This window comes from Artemia sp. Qi Xiang Cuo, chromosome 8 (assembly GCF_049724085.1).
Source record: "Artemia sp. Qi Xiang Cuo chromosome 8, ASM4972408v1, whole genome shotgun sequence".
NCBI lineage: Eukaryota > Metazoa > Arthropoda > Branchiopoda > Anostraca > Artemiidae > Artemia > Artemia sp. Qi Xiang Cuo.
The window spans coordinates 76624995-76649121 of NC_142801.1; the positions used below are offsets into that span (position 1 = coordinate 76624995).

A 24127-nucleotide genomic window follows, 5' to 3' on the forward strand; every position below is an offset into this window, starting at 1 on the left:
CGATATCTTTTGATGCTTAAAAAGTTAACTAGAACTTTCAATTTCCAATCAAACGAGCCCTCTCTGCAGTTTATACGAGCATACCTTCCATAAGAACCATATGTGCCCCCAGGGCATAAATTATAACCCTTGCCCTGAAAACTGTGGGGGGAGTGTCCTGCTTAAAGATATAATTTCCAAAAATTTCAACAACGTTGAACAAAATGGCTATTTCAAAATTTTGATTTGATGTTTTTGGGGAAATGGTGGGCATGGAAGGGGTCTTAGTTGCCTTCCAATAACTTTCGACTATAAAAAGGACACTAGTCATTTAAATTTCCAATCGAATGAGCCCTTTATGAAGTTTCTACGACAGCGCTTTCTATAAAAACTTATATGCCACCAGAGCATAACTTACAACCCTTGCCTAAGGGCTGTAGAGGGGCTGTCATCCTCAAAGACCTAATTTCCAGAATTTTCAGCTACGTTGAACAAAATGGCTAACTCAAAATTTTTATTGGATGTTTTTGGGGAAAAGATGGGCGTGAGAGGGGGGTTAGTTGCTCTCCAATCACTTTAGACTAGTAAAAAGGGCACTAGCCCTTGGGATTTCCAATCGAATCAGCCTTTTTTGAAGTTCCTACGACAAAGTTTTCTATAAGAAGCTTATATGCCCCAGGGCATAAATTACAGCCCTTGCCCTGAGGGCTGGGAGGGGAGTGTCCTCCTAAAAGACATAATTTCTATCCAGAAATCAACTACGTAGAACAAAAGGCTATCTCAAAATTTTAATTGGATGTGTTTGGGGAAATAGTGGCGTGGAAGGGGTCTTAGTTGCCTTCCAATCCCTTTTTACCCTTAAAAAGGACACTAGAACTCTCTATTTCCAATCGAATGAGCCCCCTTTGAAGTTTATACGACGACCCCTTCCAAATGAAGTTCCTCTGGGAAAAAATAAATAAATATAAATAAAACATTGGAGCCGTATGGCCTTCACTATAGGCAACGCTATAGCGTTGAATCTGATTTTGTTACTTTTAGACAGGCTTTGCAAAAATAGGAAGTTTTGAACAACAAACGTAGTAAACCACAGCCAGTGAAAAAGAAAGAAACACCTAGACATCTCGGTGCAATGTATACATCATTTATATACAAAACAAATATATAGAGAAATGGCCGTATTCAGGAGGGGTTACCCAATTTGGACCCTTCCCCTCATATTTTGTTCGACTTGCAAAAAAGTAACAAAATACACATAAACACATTTTTGCACATAGAAACCTCAATAATCACTACTCTTTTTGTCCCCCCCCCCCCCCAAAAAAAAAAACAGTGCTGGATATGGCCCTGCACAAAGGACAATATCGAACAACAACCTTAAAGAAACTAAAACGGAAGAAGCCTTTTCTTAGTAACAGTAAAAAGCCAAGTGAATAAAAAGCCCGATATTAAATCGCAGATTAAACCTTTAATTTGGAATCCATTTTGTGCAAGACCTTTTTGAATGCTAATCTCCTTCGAGTCAAAGTAGTATCAGAAATCTCGTTAGGTCAGGAAATTTAATGTTTGTCTTTTTATATTGTCCAGTGCACTTGCATCAAGGTTTTTTTCTTGTTTTCGCAATATGGACGGTTTAGTGGTGGTTTTGACTGACATATTGGCTTTTTCATCCTTTTTTTAGTGGCTTCAATTTTCTTGGTTTTTCTTCGTTCTAATAAGTTTTCTCGCTCTGGCACGTATAGCCTGTGTTGTCTCAAAAATTATGTAAGATAGGACTCATATTTTTCTTATGAACCCCAGTCTTGCAGGGGACACTAAATTGATAATACGAACATCATTAACGCTATACCCTAATTTCAAATACTTTATGGATAATCTGTTAGATTTTGAATTTCTTTCCTTCGTATTTTGCGATGCTGCAAGGATCATTACGATATAGAATAATTTTTGATTATTTTAGTATTGTATCTGATTCCTTTTCTACCGGTAATACTAGAACAAACAAACAATATGAATGAATAATTATTAATTACCAACACATATTGTTAAAAAGTAACAAAATATCCACAGAAAAGAGTACGGCCAAGGACATGGCTTAAAGCGCAGATTCTAAACAAATGACAAAAATAGCAACCATCCCCAAATTCTTCTCACTGTCGCTTGTCTTCTAAATGCAGACAATATTGGTCAGGTAGTGGAAAAAGACTTCTTCTTTCGCCTTGGCTTGCCTTTTGTCATCATGAAAGATATATCACCGAACCTTTGTTTCTTTTAATTGTTCAGGTGGTGAGACCAACATTTATTTTTCTTCCAACGATTTATCAAATTCATATTTTTGGTTTTCAAAGGTATGATAGCCATTGATGACCTCATCCATGTTAAGATCCAATACCCAATCATCATCGCTATCATTTTCAATTTATTTGGTTTGTTTTACCTCGGCTTATCTTTCGTCATAATAAAATACATATCGCCAATCCTTTGTTTTTTTAACAAAAGTATGGTAGGCACTGATGACCTTATCCATGTCAAAATCCCAATCCTTATCACTATCACTTTCAATTTTAAAACGTTTTGATTCTCGCAGTCCAGGTTGATATTCATTGACTCGTTCACATGTTCGGTGTCACATGTCTTCTAATTGCGTGTGTCTTTGCTCTTCATTTCCATTTTTGACTTGCTCACATGCTCGGCGTCGCATGTCTTCTAACCACGCGTCTTTTCATTTTCAGTTCTGAATCGCTAGCGCTTTTTTTCTTACCGTGTGTGTCTTTGCTCTGCATTTTCATTTTTGACTCGCTCACTTGCTCGGTTCGTATGTCTTCTAACCGCGCGTGTCTTTGTTCTTCATTTTCATTTTTAACACGTTCTAATTGTCGTTTTCGCATATATTCTAAACGCCCGTGTCTTTGCTCTTCATTTTCATTTTTGACATTCTTTTGGATTTTGATTATTTCAGACAATTTAGCAATGGAATTTGCTTTAGCTGTCCTTATTGGTGTTGTCACAATTGATGGTCCAGGTTATCGAATTTCACATCTTATCACGTCTGATAGTTAAGATGTTTGTTGCAAAGAATCATCATTTATAGTAACTGCAACTGCAAATTTTCATTTTTTGGTCCTTCCAACATTATATAAATAACTATTGCGTTGAAAACTCAACAGTCTTATTTATACTATGCATGACATCATACAAGAAAATTGTTATGTGATGTCATATATGATGTCATAAGAAGTGCTTATTTGATGTACTAACAGAGTACATGACTTCATTTGCAAAAACCAAATCTGACCTATTTAGTTCGTTTATTTTGTGCAAGGATATACTAAGATACCAATATTCCCGAAAAAATATGAAGCCGTTTTCGAGAAATAGAATATATACACATATACACAATTATTGCTCACTTATAAGGATATACTTATTGCTCACTTGTATATATATATATATATATATATATATATATATATATATATATATATATATATATATATATATATATATATATATATATATATATATATATATATATATATATATATATATATATATATATATATATATATATATATATATATATATATATATATATATATATATATATATCTTGCATCCCAGGGGTGGTAAACATGAGATTAGGTGATATAACATTTATTTACTCAGGCAATAACGATGGGGTGCATAGGTAAGGAGTTGGGTTCATGATGATTAAAGAAGCTGCCAAGTCCTTTTTAGGCTGGGAAGGTATTAATAATAGAATGCTAGTCACTCATTGTATGACTAAAAAGTGCAGGGTATCAATAATAGTAGTATTTGCCCCTGTAGAACCTACTGATGAAGATAGTAGTGACTCAGAGGAGTTTTACTTACAGGTACAGGAACAAATAGACAGTTTTCTAGGTAGAAATATTGCATTTTTATTAAGGAATTGTAATGCCCAGATTGGTAGAAATAGGAATATATGGTATCCTAGCTTAGGTAATTTTTGTGTAGGAAAAGAAATCCCTGGTGGTTTCAGACTGTTGCAATTTTGCAGGTATATCAAACTAGTTATAAATCAATACCGTATTTAGTCATAAAATGACCCCTAAGTTAGCATAGTAATCACATGATGTAAAGACAGCTAACCTTTTTGAATATGTTATTGTAAACTGAAGACTGGAAAGATCAGTACAAAATTCTAGGGTATATAGGAGTGCTTTTATTGATATTAAAAGCAAAGATCACCATCTAGTAGTATCTACGGTTAATTTAAAGATGTAATTTAGGAAGGGTAATTGCATTCCGGGAAACTCTGAAGTTGGTAGACTCCAGGGTGAGAATTTGAGAGAAACTTTTCCGGAATAGTTGAATACTAAACTGAAGTGTCTAAATTTTAACAATGTAGAAGATGAATGGATCAATTTTAGGAAAATACTTTGTGAAGTCGCAGATGGTGTTTTAGGGAGGAAAGTTTGGAACGCAGCTAGGAATATTAGTGAAAATGCTTAATGTTGAATAGAGAGGAGGAGGGGTTGATACAAGAACTATATGAGTGACAGGTCATATGAAAATAAGAAAAATGTGTAGAGAATGGAAAAAACATTAAAAATGAATTAAAAAGGCGTGAAGTGGAGGCCAATTGCCGAATATCTGGAAGATGCAGCCAGAAGGCATATTAGTAAAATATTTTACTGGCATGTTAGCAAATGGAGAATTAATAGTCAATTAGAACTTGTCCCAGTTAAAGACAGGAATGACGCCACAACTAGTGATAAGGAAAGAGTTAAAGAGAGATTGTTAGCACATTTTGAGAATGTGCTAAAACGTGATAGACTTACAGGTAAAAATACGGCAAAGAATAAACAATTTCGACACTTTTATTTATTTATTTTATTTTATTCAATAAGAGAAAGAAGCCAGAGGCTTGTCGCATAGAATGTCGCATTATGTATAGGAAGATTTAGTTTGTGAGGAAGAATTAGTGACAGTACTACCAGGATTTAAAAATATAAGGCTATGGCGTTTTTAGGAAAATTCTAATTAAACCCCTTCATAAGAAAGGTGATAAGAGTTAGGGGCGATCTCAGGGGTGATAACAGGGATACATCCCCCCTTAAATTTGGGAAATGGGTCCCTTAGGATAATATAAAAAACTCTTGAGTAATACAAAAGGATATGTACGCTGTTAATCTTATTGCGATGAGGATAAAAACTGAATGATTCATTCATTTTATAAAATAAAATTTAAAGCAAAACTATCATTAAAGCTAACCAAATTCATTCTATAGAGGGTCCACGCTTCTGTTATTTAATTAATCGTCCATTATTCCAAAACATAAATTAACTATTCTAGACTTTTTCAAAAAGAAATAGTTGGTTGATAGCAGACCTTGGTTGGTTGATACATACCGTAGTTGGAATGGGATGGAACTAAAATACTTAAGTGGTCAAAGATATGCTAGAGCTTCATCTATGAGTTTCAAGGCTGTGCATCTATACTCCATGAAATTGTTCCCCAGGCAGTCTATTTTCACTGTGCGAGTCCCACCTTAAACTTAGCCCTGTGTCCTTCATACAACATGCCTGTTATAAAAAATTATCTAGGAACTTCAAAAGAAGTAATTGATTTCTTTAGAATTTCACCCAAACGCTCTGCAATTTTCAAACAATTCGTCCAAGAAAGTAATCTTATCCCAGGGATAAAAGGAATAAGATTGAATAAATTTTGCGAGACTAGATGGGTGGAGCACTTAGAAGCGACCATTTTGTATAAAAAGATTTTCATTATTATCTGTAAGGCTATGAGGGAAATTCATGAATATCCTTATTCAGATTCTGATTCTTCAAGCAAAGCTTATTCTTTGCTGTCTATTATTGAGAGATGCAGTTTGGTTGCAGCTATGGTTACTGTCAGTAAAGTTTTTAGTCTGTCTCACAATTTGTCGACATCTTTGCAATCAGAAACAATAGATCTCGTATACTTTCTTAAACACTCTGACGAACTTCAGAGCAAGGCTAGAGACATAAGAGAGAGGAGTGAAGCTATGTTTAATCCACTCCTCACTGAAGGAACTGAACTGTTTTAAGATTATGAAAGCAGTATTAAAGTGCCCAGATGAGCTGCAAACACACCTATAGGAATAACTACCCAACAGCGTCGGATGATCCTGAAACGCCTTACCGACTTTTTATGTTCATCCTATTTATGGACTACTTTCTGCAGTAGCTGCGTCAGCGATTCTTTAGTCACAGATAATTGCTGGAGTCACTGCAATACCTATTTCCTCAGCACTGTATTTCCCTTCATGAAGAAAGAATGTCGGATATATCAGATATTCAGATTAATTTTTGGTTCCTTGATGCAGGCAGCTATATAGGAAGCTTGCACACTGAGTTAGATCTGTGGAGGAGAATGTGAATACAGTCGGTAAACATGGCACCAAAATATTTCATAACGTGCTTAAAAGAATGTGATAAGAATATTTTCCCCACTCTTCATCAATTTTTGAAGATTGGTGCAACCGTTCCCGTCACTACAGCTACGTGCGAGCGTTCTTTTTCTACCCTGTGAAGAGTGAAATCTTATACCCGGAGTGTCTCAGATCAGGAACAGCTTAATGAATTGGCCTTATTATCCATACACAGGGATGTTCCAGTCAATGAAAAAGACAATTGGAGAAACTAGCCCACAGCAAAAAGGCACCTTGATTTTATTTTATAATTATATGTTTACAGTGTTGCCTCAATAAAGAATGTACCTTATATTCTAAGAACTTTGTTTCCCCTTTTTAACCAGTACTACCATCCCTCAGTAAAAAAAAAAAACCCAACCCCTTTGAAATTTATCGCTGGGTTCACCCCTGATATGAGTGAGTGCTATAATTATAGAGGCTTTAGCTTGGCTTCTGTGGGAAGCAAAATACTTAGTATTATGATACTTTTTAGACTTAGAGATGATATAAAGTTTTAAGAGAGAAACAGTGTGGTCTTAGAGTAGAGGGTGCGTAGACCAAATTTTCACTCTTAGATATGTAATCGAGAAGTTTCTAAATAATCAGACCCCTCTAGTCCTCAGTTTTATAGATAATGAGCAAGCGTTTAATTCAGCCGATAGAAGAGCTTTAGTGAAGTCGTATATTGTATGGTATACCAGATTAATACATTAAAGTGATTATTGCTATGTACAGGAATAGCATTGCTGCGGTTAAGGAAGGAAACAGTAAGCTGCACGAAAAATATGGTTCAATTCCGCTTTCTAGGGCTATAATGAGAGAAATGATGATATGGGTTGAACGGGTTCTGCGGATGAAGGATGACAAATTGCAAAGGATTGTCCTTGTCGACCCACTGTCTAGGACCAAACGAAAAGCAGGTCGCCCTAAAACTTGGTAGGAGAAAGTCCTAAGGAAATAGGAAAATTTTCGGAGTTTGTAAAGAGGGATGGTTTTAATAGATTGGGATGGAGGAGAAGCGTGCGTAGCTGCGTTAGTCTCTGGGGGCTTGGTGATGTAATCAGTTGTTATTAGTAGTTGTAGTGCCTATTTGGTTTCGGCGTTTTGAATTTTTTCTAATTTTAAAATCATCTTTTGGTTTTTTGACTATTCTGATTGTATCGTGGTTTCTAATTTTGTATTGTTTACTTTTAGACTAATTAGCTATCACCTTTTCGCCTCTAAATAGAAATTGATATTTTGAAAATGTGATATTTTTGAAAAATAACAACTTATATAAGGCAAAATCATTAATCTAAAAGTTTAACACATGGTTAAATTCCTAAAATTCGATGCTTGAAAACTCACAAAATTTTTAAATTATAAAAAAATTAATAAAATAGTATATAAAATTGTTGAGAAATAAAACACAAAAGCTTGTTAAAGAGTTAAATTGCGAAAAACTAGAATTAAATGTGAACAAATTGCAAAGAGACTACACAAATCAAAAGAATTAGGTAAAGCACTAAATACTTTTCCCTTTTTCCCATGGAGTATTTGATGCGTAAATTTTAGAACCAAAGACCTTATACTAACCTGCAATATGTTTTGCATCTCTCTCTCCCTAGTACCTTTATTATTTCTCTCTCTCTCTCTTTCTCTCTCTCTCTCTCTCTCTCTCTCTTTCTCTCTCCCTCTCTCTCTTTCTCTTTCTGTCCCACTTAAAAAAAATAAATGACAAATATCGTTATATAAAAATTAATGTGTTTACATAAGAAATCAGAAGGAAAAAGTAAAGTGCTCCTTCGGACTATGTATTACCTTGCTTGAGATGTGCAACACCTTCCTCATTAATAAATATGTCAATACTTCTACTCATTCCAAATTGGTTGACTCCAAATAGTCTACTCACAACTTTCTTTTTTCCTAGACTCACCACCGTGTCGAATCGCAAATCTTTACTCATAAATCCATTTGGTTCTTTTACAATTATGGTGAATTTGGGTATTGAAGATGTAATGTTGAATATTATGTCACTCGTTTCTACGTCTTGTACTTGCAACAGGTAATAGTCAGGTCGGTGTCGAACAGGAGGTAGACATGTCAGGGTATAAATTGCGGAATGAGGCTGAGCCAATGTGCAGTTCTCTGGCCTTTGAGGTGGACCTAAAGAAAACAAACAGCGATGTATGTTGGTTTAGATTCTCAGTCCATTAGAATTTAGCATTTGGCAACAGTATGTAATTACGATTAGCCAAATATTAACGTGTATTTGCTGGTGTAACAAAACAAGTGTTAGATGGCCATCCTTAAATTTCCCTGCTTTGTATTTAGATTTTATGTTAATATTCGTCGGTATTAACCAACAATTTTGAGTCAATTTTCCCAAATCAAGTGAAAATGACAGAGAATACTGAAAAATAAGCCATATAAAACCACAAAGGCAAATATATACTAAAGAAAACTGACCCGTTTCTGTGGATCCTTGAATTATGCAGGCTTATCTTAGTTTTTACAATATTTTTCAAGAAACTAAATTTCAGCTGGGGGGGGGGGAGGGCGCAAAGTGGGGTATTGTGTGGAGAAAATTGTTTTGGAGTGGGGAAGTTGCCCCCCTGACCAATGGCAAATTATGCCCCTGGTCCACAGGGCTTTACTCTGTGCAGTATAACCCTTGAAATGGATTAAAATTAAAGTTTCTAGCTGTTTCCCAAATGCGCCCATCTATGTTTAATTTACCACTATAATTACGTAGCGCCTACTTTAAATCTACAGAAGCATTTAGGGTTCAATGCATTTTTTACACTTACAGCAGTTATTTATAAATAAAGTCCTTTCCCATAAATATAAAGACAAAATTGAACATAAATTTAAATTGAAAAAAATTTAAACTGAAAGAAAAAATTGGTGAATTACATGAGAAATATATTGTGGGGAGGAGGACACATTCCAGCTTGGAACTGGATTTTAATAGATAGAGGAGGAGCTGCATTTTGTTTATGGTTGTGTCAAGTATCAACAAATCCCCTTCTCTACCAGCATCATTTGTTAAATCTTTCAAATTTTTACATTAATAAGTTCTGCTTAGTCCAGTGTTAGCACAGTGAGGCTGATAAACAGGCTTGCTACCAGTCCCTGTAAAATAGACCCAACAACAGAATTGTTGATCCGACCTCCTAAACGCAACCTATGGCTCTGGAGGATTTTTATCCTTTTTTAAGCTATACTTTTAAGTGTCAAAGTGATTACAACTGTATTGATTCTATGCATTTCTAATCTACACTCGAAATAACAGTTTACATTGTACTACCTTCATAGAACACGTGGAAAACACAAGGTGTCAACTGTCTTCCTATCTCGTTGGTTGCCAAAGAGAGAAAAGTCTCAGTATATCCAAAGTTGATTGGATTTATCACCACCGTACTGGTGTCGCCAAGCTGCTTCGATTTCTCAAGTACTTTACCGGTTGAATTTTTAATCCAAGTAAAACTCATCACTTCTGGGTATGCCTTTACTTCTGATCGGATTGATATTGGAGATGGGGATACAATTTTCAGTATCTTTGGGGTATTGAATAAGCAATAAGGTTTGTCTGAAAAAAAATCAAAATTTTGATCATTGGTTATTTTCAAAAGCTTGATTTAGTTAAAATAAGATTTATTCATTAACGTTAAATATAATATGAACAGAATGTAACTAACAACACTTTCCATCCCTATTTACCCCTCCACTCCCTATTTAGCATCAAGTCAAAACATCATGGCAACCATTTTAATCATAAGGGTCATGTACTATTCTAAATTGCCTTCAGCAGATACAAGGATTTGTGCATTCAAAGGGGCGAAAGCACCGAAACTTGGCACTTGAACCAGGAATTTTGAACAAGGGAATTTTTTCTTCCTAGAACACATGTCTCAGAAGAATTCTCAACATCCAGCGGCAGCAGAGAATAACCAACCAATCCATCTGCGACAAAGCGGGCCAGCCTATTGTGACATATGTAATAAGAAGTCGTCAACGGAGATACCTAGGCTGCGTACTGTATATGGACAATCCTGGGCTACAAAATGCAGCGCTTCACTGGCAACCATTGGATTTATGCCACAGAGGAAGGCTTAGAAATACCATGCTCTGAACGCATCAGACAGATCTGCGAAACCTGAACGACTCAATCCAGCCTCAGTGGTAGGATTTACTGGCAGCAGCAAACCTACAGGAAGATTGGCGGCTCTTTCTTGATGCCCTAGGTGCCTCTGGACTCACGCTTTGATCTGAGGTCTAAGGCAAGGAAGTTTTCAGTAAAATCTACAAGCTCGGACTTAATTTAGAAAAGGATCAGAGGACCACGGAAGTTCAAAATTTTAGAATTTGTAATAAAAAAAGATAAATTTTTCCAAAATGGGATAAAAATCAAAACGTTTGATCTATTTTCAAAAATATTTTTGCTGCTTTAAGAAAAAGTAATTATGTGAACAGAAAAAAAAATGAATAGTAAGTTTTGTTTTGGTACATGAAATGGCTGCGTTCGAGCTAATTCCATGTAATTAAAGCAGCGAACGCATAATAATGGAGTCTATACTTTCACAAAGGTCAAAGTTTGTAACTGCCTGTTTAGTCTGTCATTTATATTGCATTCTACCCACTTTCCGTGCAGTCATAATTGCTACTACGGGGACAGAAATTTTCGAGATTACAGTGTTGTCTAGAACATATTAAAAGGTAACTTTATTACATATACGCTAAAAAAACAAAGCAAGTATATAGATTTACACATTCACAGTCTCAAAATTTAATATCTAAGGACATTTCTTCATACTTTGGGAAGTTTGCAATTGAGTCTTTGGACACCGTTAAATACTCAATGGCGGCCTATATATCGACCGATCAGTCTCTATGAATGTTAAAGGCAATTTAAATACCTAAAGTGGGGATTGAGAAGGCTTAAAAAAAAATTTCTGCAAAATAGAATCTTCGAAAAAGAAAAATCCGACTTCTGTCAACTCCTCCTCCCTCCACAAAATCCTTGCACTTATTAAGAGTTATTCTCTTAAGTTATTAAATTAAGAAAAACATTGAATATCAAGTTAAATTAACGACCGACATTAAAGCTGTCAACAAAGAGGAATTATTTTGTACCATCCTTTACGCTGTAGTTTTAAAACCCATCTACTGAAAAAAATTCAGTGGAACAAAAATAGTTAGTGACCAATTACGGGTTTTTGCTTTACCAACTAATTCCCTTCTTAACTTTCTCAACTGGAAATTTTATTGTTTATAGCAAATGCATATCAATACGCCTTACCATTCTTTGTGAAATACACTGTGTTTTAATGCCATTCTCATTGCCCTTGTGCTAGAGCATTCTCGAAGTATTGGAATAAAAAGCCAAACGTTAGCTCAAATAGCAGGGTTTTGAAGAGGGGGTGGCACATTTACTAGTGTATTCCGTTTCTTTCAGGTTTCAGTGTCGTTCTTTACTTTAAATTGAATTTTTTTTTGGGTTAATTGTTGATAAAAATCCAATATTATCCCCATTCTGAATTCAAGTCAAAATATTATAATAATCTTTCGAGAAAAAGTTTTCATTTAGTGCTATTAATTTCAAAATAAAACAGAATTTTCCTAAATAGACCTTGGTTTCCACAATCAGAGGGAAGCTTCAACCTTTTCTGAACCCCTCTTGTGCGCTTCATTCAACATCCTTAGATATATATATATATATTCTGCCAAATGAAGGGAGTTTAGAATTTAAATTTGCATTCATCTGAATGTTCATCTTCATCTAGAGCACCTCTTTTAAAAACTGTTCATCTAGAGCACCTCGAGCATTCGAGCTTAGAGCACCTCGAGCACCTCGTTCATCTAGAGCACCTCGAGATGCTCATCTAGAGCATCTAGAGCACCTAGAGAAAAAATGTTCATCTAGAGCACCTCTTTTAAAAACTTTTAAACTATGAGCCTAAAAGTATTTTTTTGACCTTAGGTCCCGCTCCCACAAAATAATCTGTTGACCTCCACCTTAACAGCTGGTCCACAACTAGAGGATATAGCTCATTAGCTGTGAAGTTTATTGGATAAACAGTCTATAATAACAGTTTATGGTTATGAAGTGCAGGAATGTTTAGAGATGAACGCCTCAAGGCACATCATTGAATCTGAAACATGGAGGCTTTAAAGACATCTTATCATCATCTGACTATCCTAGTATTGACCATAATAGAAATTTCGAACGACAGAAATTTGCCCTCTTTGTCCCAAAATTATAATTTGATCCTAGGAAAATCAAGGATTACATCGAATGCAACTTTTTCATAAATTCATGTTTCCGGTGTAGGTTATGTATTTTTTTTTCTTTTTATAGCCTGATTTGCACATTTATTTGCTGAAAATTGCAAGTCTATAGCTTGAATCTTGAGTCAGATTCGCGATTACCTAGCTGCTATTTTTGCCTATAGATGTTGGAATGATGTATGTCCTCCAGTTTTTACAAATTTTTTTCGCGTAAATAGTTCACTCCACAGGTATGCGACTAGAGAGGCGGAAAATTTTACGGTTGAGCATCGAGACACCACACGTGCAGGTTTCGGGATTCGGTATTTGGTTCCGGCTATTTGGAATGATATCCCAGTTGACGTTCGGGAAGCTGAACACATTCGGTCGTTTAAAGTAAAAATAAATAAACATTTATTGGGAGAGGGGAGGTAATTTATTATTATTGTCATCATTAATGTCTTAATTTTTTTTTCTTTTCTTCATAGTTTTTGGTATTATTGTTTAAATTGAAAGGGAGTTTTCAGGTCTTTTTTCAGGTCTTTTTTTTTTTTTGAGAATTATAATTTTGAGAGGTTGAGAATTAGTGGATTGCAGCCGTCTTTCATCAGGCTTTTTGAGCCTTCCCCGGGCGGTTGCTTGTATATAGTTTATTTTGTAATTAGTAGTAAATAAAGCAAGTCAAGTCAAGCCAAGAATAATATAGCTGTGCATATTAATAAAGATTATTGAATTTAGAAGTATAAATATATAGAAATATGTTTGGAATACATGGTTGATAAAGGTCAAGAAATTTTTTAAACAGGCAAGGTCATTTATCCCCAAGGTTTCAGACTTTTGTTAAATAAAATATAATTTTCAAGATTATTCCGGACATATCGTCTCCTCCCCAGATAAGGTACTTACGCAAGGACAGTGGTTTCAGGCCCTTCTCCAAAGGCAATAGAAATCTGGAATTTTGTATATAATTCAACTATTATTTTGCTTTTTTCGGCTTTGTATCTCTCTCTTCGATAGAAATCACTGGACAAAAAACTACCCTTCCCCGCTGCCATTCAAATTAGGTTAATTAGTCAAACAGAACATGATGCCGACTCGCAGATATTAGGCATTAAGACATGGTTGCTGTGATCGAGATAACTTCTTTGAATGAATAGGAGAGTAATGTTGTCAAAAAATTCCAAAACGGGGATTAGTTGAAAATCTAAACAGGCAATAATGAAAAAATAGTATTCTGAAGGTGAAATCAATAGCCATTTCCTCCAGTCAGAATAATTTGTTCATCGACTCAAATTTATTTCTTTAATTTTTTTTTTCTTTTCATTGGAGGGATTCTAGGAGAGTGCCTTGGGGTATTGGTGTTATTGAAAGTGCCTTGGGGTTTTTGATAGGAGCACAGCTCCAGTATTTTATGCATTTTTTTTTGGCGGCAAAAAAGGTCCACATCTAAAAAGTCAAGGGGCATCGGCTATATAATTTTTTTTTTCTTCAATTTGTTGGGGGTAACCCCCCCCCCCCCTTGCCATCACCAAACCAAGCCACTGGTTTTGGGGTATGGGAAGCCTTGGTGTAAACAGTGAGAGGATTGGAATAATAATTCGGATTTTTAATTACTTGTAATCTATTTGAAAAGGAGGCAAATTAATTTTACCAGTAAAGAATTAATATTGAATTAAGCAACAGGCTTCTCAACTAATAAATTCGTGGTTAGTAAGATCGCTTTTTGGAGACTGATGAAAATTAAGTTTACTCAAGTTTTAGGCTTTTCAAAAAAGTTTTGAAATGTGTTGACAAGAAGAACAAGGGAAGTTGAAGTGAATTTGAGGTTATTGCCTCAGATCACTAAGAGGTTGAATTTATTCCTTTAGCCAATCTGCAAGGATTTCTTCATATAGTTTCAAGGATTTAGGAGAGAACGATATAGGACGAATACCTCAAAACCAGAATTTTAGTCTTTCTTTTATAAGGAGGTTACAAAACCCTGCTTATATGTTTTCGCTAAACTCGCTAGAAATCGCCTAGACTCGGTAATCTCATAGAAAAGAACAGACAAGGGCTGTGAAAGGAAATCAGTGAAGGCACTAATTAGAGGAAAATGATACCCATAGAGCATACATTTGCATTTCTCCTCTTCCTAATTCCTGTTTCGATCTCCAAAAGAGAAATAAAGGGTTAAGAAGGGGGGAAACCATAAATTGGTAATTGACTACACAATGCCAGAAGGCTTTGGACAATGGAAGCGAGGAACTTTTCAATGCTATTGGTGGTAACTTCCAGGTTTTTATGAAGGTTGAAATAAAGCTAGTCAAATCTCCCACCACACAACCTATTAAAAAATTGATCGACCTTGTTTTTGTAGTAGGATCAAAAAATTTACGAATTTCTTTATTTAGTATTTTTTGTAGTTTACTAGATTCATTCTGTTTATCATTACTGAAAAGCTTTATTTTATTACTGCCTAGTGTCTATCGGGATGATTTATGCAGGGCTTATCATTGGACCACTTTTTAAATCTTTCTTTCTGGCAAAGAAATTGAATATTTATTATTTAGCTTTTTGTGGAAGGTACCAGAAACTTGAAGGGTGTCCAAATAATAGGCACAGAGCAATGAAATAGCTCCACTTTTTACTAAACAAAAACACCATATTTAAAGTTTTCTTAAGATTGTGATTTTACAATGTCGGATGAAATCTCAGTTTGCCCTTTTTTGGTTGTTACCGTCATGACAACTATACTGTGAAGGATGTTGCCGATTGACGAATTGTTATTTGCTATGATGAGTAGGAATATACTACATTCATAATTACATAGTACAAAACATAGTTTTAGATTTAGCATAAAAACACATAGCCATTTTGGCATTACATAAAATCTCTAAAATATAGAGAACCCCTATTTCTGTGAACATCACTGCAAAAATGTAGCCTACTTGAAGACGGGCCACTGAATATTCTGTATAAGGGAGAACAAGAACCTGTTTTAGGGGACTGGAGCCTGCATTCCCCAGGAAATCTTAAATTTTTCCGTAACTTGTACCACTTCTTATTCGAATTACGAAGTATATTTTTCTCATTAATGAGTCTCCCCCAGAAAAAATACTCCTGTTTCTGTGTCAGAGGGGAAAACAGCTAAAAACCAGTACGCTATTCGTGTACCTTTCTTACCCTTTAGCAACCAATAAGTGCAATAATGAAAAAAATAGAGAAAGTAAGGTCAAGGCTGAGCTACTTTTAAAATTTCTAATCTTTTTTTTTTTAACTCACCGACAATAGTGAATCATTGCGCATAGATAATAACATTTTTATACCTTACGCATTGTGCTATCAGTTGGTATATCAGTTGGTATATCAGTGGTATACTCTATAAACACAGTTTTATTAAGCATATGGCATGCTAATTTGATTCAAAATAAAAAAGTTCGTGGTAACGAACTGTAAGTAAGGAGCGACCAGGCTCAATGGTAACCAAAACTCTAAAAACGGAATTTTGATACCAATACATACATCAAAAGAATTAGAGTTTTATGCTGATTTCAAATATATAAGTTTCATCAAGTTTAATTTTACCCATCAAAGGTTACGAGTCTGAGAAAATTTGCCTGATTTTTGAAAAAAGGGGGAAAGACCCTCTAAAAGTTATAGAACCTTAATGAAAATTCCACCATCATATTTAGCGTATCAAAGAACCCTACTGTAGAGGTTTCAAGCTCTTATCTACACAAATGTGGAATTTTCCATTTTTTGCCAGAAGAAAGATCAAACGCGTGTTTAGGCTTTTTTTTTTTTTTTTTTTTTTTTTTTTTTTTTTTTTTTTTTTAGGGGTAATTGTATTGACCCAGTAGTCCTAGAATATCGTAGGAGGGCTCATTGGAACGGAAATTAAAAGTTCTAGTGCCCTTTTTAAGTGACCAAAAAAATACATTCTCAGAATTTATTTCACCCTTTTTGATTTTATTTTTCATTTTGTTAGTTTTTTTTCCTTTCCAAGTTTCATTTACCAAAAAAAAGGAGGGCAACTAGGCCCCCTCCCACGCTCTTTTTTTTAATCTTTTTTTTTACTCACTGACAATAGTGAATCATTGCGCAGAGATAATAACATTATTATACCTTACGCATTGTGCTATCAGTTGGTATACTCTGTAAACGCAGTTTTATTAAGCATATGGCATGCTAATTTGATTCAAAATCACGCTAAGGCCCCAGCTATAATTCATAATTGCTAATTATGTTTAAAGGAATAGAAAAAATTTATCGCAAATATGACAAGACAAGCATTTTGCAAATTATTTGTCTACTGCTTGTAATACTTGTTGAGCCGACTTCAGCATATTAGTTGTAGAATTTCAATTTGTTTGGTTTTTCTGAGTGATTATAAAATTTCATATTTAGTACAAATCAAATACATTGGCACTGATATAGATTATGAAGAAACTTCAGGGTAAGAAGAGCGATTCAGGGCAACACCTTTTTGAAATTTTGTGTCGTGTCTGTCATGTTTCGTCGACTGCTTGTAAGTGGTGTTGTAGTTTTCCACGTTGACTATTTTCTAAAGATTTTGGCTAAAACTAATGTCAAGGGTTGGGATGAACTACGGGGTAACGGAACAGGGATGATGGAGGGGGCAACTTAATTGTGGCTAGAGTTCAAAAATGAATCATCAGTAGTGGAGATGGCAGCAAGCTCGTAAAAAACCTCACGGCCCGCTAATCTTACAAAATATTCTACAAAAAAAAAATTAAAACAGGGATTTCAGTGGAAGGGATGGACTCCCTTGTACCTGTGTCAGCTTTACTCCTCATTCCCTTTTCATCGTGCTCAGACAAATATTTAGTTCTGTAATAGTGACTACGTAGTAGCAAGCTATTGGTTGAATGAGACCTCTCATAAGAAATTGAAACACTTGGCCCGAAAATCTACTTTTTGATAGCTTAGATACCTCACCTCTCTCCCATTGAATTACACACTGAGCGCCTCCTTAATAGCTGGTACCCTACTCTGTATTGTGTCAAAACAGAGTTGCATTTATACCCAATACATACAACAATAAAAACATTTGTATAGTACCCAAATTTGTAAACAGTGGTATTTTTTACACTCATTCATTTATGGAAGTCATAGTTGGATCTAACTACTGACAATGGAGGGCAATTAAACAATAAAAACAAGTTTTTTTCAACTAAAAGCAAGATGAGGGGGGCTACCTTTCCTCAGCCCTTGCTCTCTCCACTAAAGTCTTAAAATTTCTCTAAAAATACTTCTCATTCAGAACCAACGGCCCTTGTGTTTGAGTATTGTTTCCTAAAGAATCAGGACAAAAAGTTAAATTTAAGCGTAAAGAAGGTCGAGGAGGGGGTAGCCCACTCAAATACAGGATAATTTCTGTTGGTTTTAACTTTTAATGTTTCTCCTTACTTCCAGTTGAGAAAAACTTGTTTTCCTTATTTAATTTCTGACAGTTTTTCAAATTATGCCGGGCAATCACCTTCCCTCCCGCCCTCCGTGTACTATTTCCCTTAGAAAATTACCACCAAAAGCATTACTCCCCATGAAAGATTTTTCCTGTGGAAAATCCTCTCAAGGAAATTCCTCTCAAAGATTTGCATATATTTCCCAATAACAGATACTATATGTGAACACTCTATATGTGAACTATACTATATGTGAACACTATGCTATATTTAAAAACTCAAATCTGTTTGGTTCCTTGATATGAAATTTAAAGCCAGCAAAAAAATGAAAAGTAAAAAAAACAATTGAACTTTCTGTTTTTCTTTTATTTACTCAAATAATTATTTTCTACTGCCACAAAACTTTTTTTCCAAATACCTATTAGTTCTAAGAGGTTACCATTGGGCAAAAAAAAGAAAAAGAGAGAGACTACTATTCAAAACTCCGGTGTTAAAAAGTGCATTTTAATTACAGTGGTTTATTTTTGTAACTGACTTTTCAAAGCAAATCAATAAGGGTATGCCAGAAAAGGAAGCCAAATAAACCCAAGCTAGACCTGGAGAAACTATTCTTTTTTTGCCGCCATTGGAATCAGGCAGAACACATTTTCTTATATTTCTAATAGATAGATAGATATGATAGATAGATAGATCGTGTATTTCAAAAGCCCAAGAGCCATATACACACAAAAACTTATGAAAAATAAAGAAATCACAACAGAACAAATTACGAAACACACATTAACATGATACATAGCGAAAAATACCTTATGGTAAATTATCGAGAAAACAAGTTTAATTCCATATAATGAATAATAATTAATTGTAAAAACTTTTCCTTCTTTCTAATCCCTTCTCTATATACGCACCAATACGAAATATTGTGGTTGGATTACTACTTTGTAAAATACCAGGAAGCAGCAAAACAATCCCATGTAAGTAATTTTCCCTTAAATCAGAGAGCACCGGGACTTTCAGAGAAAATGGTCCAAATCTTCGTCCTCATCCCTACAAAGAGGACACAAATACCGACCATCAGGATGTACTATCCCCCTGTCGAACACCATTTGCCTGCTCTGGATTGGAAGGCAATTTGCCCTAAGCTGAATCCACCGACATAAAATCATAGCCGGTAAATTGAATTTAAAATAGAATTCCTCTCCAAAACTAGGTTTAACCTGATTATAATGATTCAATGTAGCAGAATTTAAAACCAGCCCTTGCCAATACTGAATTTCTTGACCCTCTAAGATAAATTGTACCTGGCTTACTAAATTTGTCGGTAGATCACGGGAGCCAAGACCATCATTCCATAAGTAAGGCATTCCCACTCTTTCTAGTAATGACCTAATTTGGGATGGCCACGACGTTTTCGAAGCATAACTTAACATCTGATAATAAGCAGCACTTACTAGTCCATCTTCATTACACCTAATGAGCTTCAACCAATATCTAAGCATCAAAATAGACCTACGTAGTTTTAGCGAAAAGAGGCCCATATCACCTTTCAGAATCTGTGAATGAGTTGTCTGATGTAATCCAAACAGTCTTTTATAATACTGGAGCTGGAGGGACTCCAACTTCTGTGTCGCTTCTCCGCCCAAAATCTCTGCTCCATATTCTATTACTGGTAAATATTTTGTATTAAATAATCTTTTATGCATTTTTAGGTTTTTAATTCCCATTATCGTCGGATTTCTAAAAATTTCAGACATGACCACTTTGCCTCTATTAAATAATTCATCAGCATGACTCTTTAAACTTCCATTTTCCGATAAAACAAATCCTAAATATTTTATTCTTTTACTTACTTTCAGTTCCTGATTATTAAATTTAAATCTATAATTATCTTCGCCACTTCACTCTAATAACTTCACTCTTTTCAGCATTCAGCCTTAATTTTTTCATCTGCAAATATCAAACAGCTCGTAGTAACTGTAAGTAAGGAGCGACCCAGATCAATGGTAACCGAAACTCTAAAAAACGGAATTTTAATACCAATAGATGCATCAAAAGAATCAGATTTTAATTCTTATTTCAAATATATAAGTTTCATCAAGTTTAATCTTACCCATCAAAAGTTACGCGCCTGAAAAAATTTGGCTGATTTTTGAAAAAAGGGGGAAAGACCCTCTAAAAGTTATAGAACCTTAATGAAAATTACACCATCATATTTAGCGTATCAGAGAACCCTACTGTAGAGGTTTCAAGCTCTTATCTACACAAATGTGGAATTTTCCATTTTTTGCCAGAAGAAAGATCAAACGCGTGTTTAGGCTTTTTTTTTTTTTTTTTTTTTTTTTTTTTTTTTTTTAGGGGTAATCGTATTGACCCAGTAGTCCTAGAATATCGTAGGAGGGCTCATTGGAACGGAAATTAAAAGTTCTAGTGCCCTTTTTAAGTGACCAAAAAAAATACATTCTCAGAATTTATTTCACCCTTTTTGATTTTATTTTTCATTTTGTTAGTTTTTTTTCTTTCCAAGTTTCATTTGCCAAAAAAAAGGAGGGCAACTAGGCCCCCTCCCACGCTCTTTTTTTAATCTTTTTTTTTACTCACTGACAATAGTGAATCATTGCGCATAGATAATAACATTATTATACCTTACGCATTGTGCTATCAGTTGGTATACTCTGTAAACACAGTTTTATTAAGCATATGACATGCTAATTTGATTCAAAATCACGCTAAGGCCCCAGCTATAATTCATAATTGCTAATTATGTTTAAAGGAATAGAAAAAATTTATCGCAAATATGACAAGACAAGCATTTTGCAAATTATTTGTCTACTGCTTGTAATAGTTGTTGAGCCGACTTCAGCATATTAGTTGTAGAATTTCAATTTGTTTGGTTTTTCTGAGTGATTATAAAATTTCATATTTAGTACAGATCAAATACATTGGCACTGATATAGATTATGAAGAAACTTCAGGGTAAGAAGAGCGATTCAGGGCAACACCTTTTTGAAATTTTGTGTCGTGTCTGTCATGTTTCGTCAACTGCTTGTAAGTCGTGTTGTAGTTTTCCACGTTGACTATTTTCTAAAGATTTTGGCTAAAACTAATGTCAAGGGTTGGGATGAACTACGGGGTAACGGAACAGGGGTGATGGAGGGGGCAACTTAATTGTGGCTAGAGTTCAAAAATGAATCATCAGTAGTGGAGATGGCAGCAAGCTCGTAAAAAACCTCACGGCCCGCACATCTTACAAAATATTCTACAAAAAAAAATTAAAACAGGGATTTCAGTGGAAGGGATGGACTCCCTTGTACCTGTGTCAGCTTTAATCCTCATTCCCTTTTCATCGTGCTCAGACAAATATTTAGTTCTGTGATAGTGACTACGTAGTAGCAAGCTATTGGTTGAATGAGACCTCTCATAAGAAATTGAAACACTTGGCCCGAAAATCTACTTTTTGATAGCTTAGATACCTCACCTCTCTCCCATTGAATTACACACTGAGCGCCTCCTTAATAGCTGGTACCCTACTCTGTATTGTGTCAAAACAGAGTTGCATTTATACCCAATACATACAACAATAAAAACATTTGTATAGTACCCAAATTTGTAAACAGTGGTATTTTTTACATTCATTCATTTATGGAAGTCATAGTTGGATCTAACTACTGACTATGGAGGGCAATTAAACAATAAAAACAAGTTTTTTTCAACTAAAAGCAAGATGAGGGGGGCTACCTTTCCTCAGCCCTTGCTCTCTCCACTAAAGTCTTAAAATTTCTCTAAAAATACTTCTCATTCAGAACCAACGGCCCTTGTGTTTGAGTATTGTTTCCTAAAGAATCAGGACAAAAAGTTAAATTTAAGAGTAAAGAACGAGGGTCGAGGAGGGGGTAGCCCACTCAAATACAGGATAATTTCTGTTGGTTTTAACTTTTAATGTTTCTCCTTACTTCCAGTTGAGAAAAACTTGTTTTCCTTATTTAATTTCTGACAGTTTTTCAAATTATGCCGGGCAATCACCTTCCCTCCCGCCCTCCGTGTACTATTTCCCTTAGAAAATTACCACCAAAAGCATTACTCCCCATGAAAGATTTTTCCTGTGGAAAATCCTCTCAAGGAAATTCCTCTCAAAGATTTGCATATATTTCCCAATAACAGATACTATATGTGAACACTCTATATGTGAACTATACTATATGTGAACACTATGCTATATTTAAAAACTCAAATCTGTTTGGTTCCTTGATATGAAATTTAAAGCCAGCAAAAAAATGAAAAGTAAAAAAAACAATTGAACTTTCTGTTTTTCTTTTATTTACTCAAATAATTATTTTCTACTGCCACAAAACTTTTTTTCCAAATACCTATTAGTTCTAAGAGGTTACCATTGGGCAAAAAAAAAGAAAAGAGAGAGACTACTATTCAAAACTCCGGTGTTAAAAAGTGCATTTTAATTACAGTGGTTTATGTTTGTAACTGACTTTTCAAAGCAAATCAATAAGGGTATGCCAGAAAAGGAAGCCAAATAAACCCAAGCTAGACCTGGAGAAACTATTCTTTTTTTGCCGCCATTGGAATCAGGCAGAACACATTTTCTTATATTTCTAATAGATAGATAGATATGATAGATAGATAGATCGTGTATTTCAAAAGCCCAAGAGACATATACACACAAAAACTTATGAAAAATAAAGAAATCACAACAGAACAAATTACGAAACACACATTAACATGATACATAGCGAAAAATACCTTATGGTAAATTATCGAGAAAACAAGTTTAATTCCATATAATGAATAATAATTAATTGTAAAAACTTTTCCTTCTTTCTAATCCCTTCTCTATATACGCACCAATACGAAATATTGTGGTTGGATTACTACTTTGTAAAATACCAGGAAGCAGCAAAACAATCCCATGTAAGTAATTTTCCCTTAAATCAGAGAGCACCGGGACTTTCAGAGAAAATGGTCCAAATCTTCGTCCTCATCCCTCCAAAGAGGACACACATACCGACCATGAAGATGTACTATTCCCCAGTCGAACACCATTTGCCTGCTCTGGATTGGAAGGCAACTTGCCCTAAGCTGAATCCATCGACATAAAATCATAGCCGGTAAATTGAATTTAAAATAAATTTCCTCTCCAAAACTAGGTTTAACCTGATTATAATGATTCAATGTAGCAGAATTTAAAACCAGCCCTTGCCAATACTGAATTTCTTGACCCTCTAAGATAAATTGTACCTGGCTTACTAAATTTGTCGGTAGATCACGGGAACCAAGACCGTCATTCCATAAGTAAGGCATTCCCACTCTTTCTAGTAATGACCTAATTTGGGATGGCCACGACGTTTTCGAACCATAGCTTAACATCTGATAATAAGCAGCACTTACTAGTCCATCTTCATTAAACCTAATGAGCTTCAACCAATATCTAAGCATCAAAATAGACCTACGTAGTTTTAGCGAAAAGAGGCCCATATCACCTTTCAGAATCTGTGAATGAGTTGTCTGATGTAATCCAAACAGTCTTTTATAATACTGGAGCTGGAGGGACTCCAACTTCTGTGTCGCTTCTCCGCCCAAAATCTCTGCTCCATATTCTATTACTGGTAAATATTTTGTATTAAATAATCTTTTATGCATTTTTAGGTTTTTAATTCCCATTATCGTCGGATTTCTAAAAATTTCAGACATGACCACTTTGCCTCTATTAATTATTTCATCAGCATGACTCTTTAAACTTCCATTTTCCGATAAAACAAATCCTAAATATTTTATTCTTTTACTTACTTTCAGTTCCTTATTATTAAATTTAAATCTATAATTATCTTCGCCACTTCAATCTAATAACTTCACTCTTTTCAGCATTCAGCCTTAATTTTTTCATCTGCAAATATCAAACAGCTCGTAGTAACTGTAAGTAAGGAGCGACCCAGCTCAATGGTAACCGAAACTCTAAAAAACGGAATTTTAATACCAATAGATGCATCAAAAGAATCAGATTTTAATTCTTATTTCAAATATATAAGTTTCATCAAGTTTAATCTT

At 34.8% G+C, this 24127-nt stretch overlaps 1 protein-coding gene across 1 annotated transcript in view; it reads right to left on the reverse strand.

The window, feature by feature from the left end:
* LOC148949806 (B-cell receptor CD22-like) overlaps positions 1–24127 on the reverse strand; it is a 392914-nt gene that overhangs the window by 31282 nt on the left and 337505 nt on the right. The window contains exons 10-11 of the mRNA XM_089093108.1: positions 9706–9987; positions 8217–8561 (exon numbers count right to left, since the gene is read on the reverse strand). Of these exons, the coding sequence (XP_088949234.1) occupies positions 8217–8561; positions 9706–9987 (627 nt within the window). The remainder of the gene's footprint in view (positions 1–8216; positions 8562–9705; positions 9988–24127) is intronic.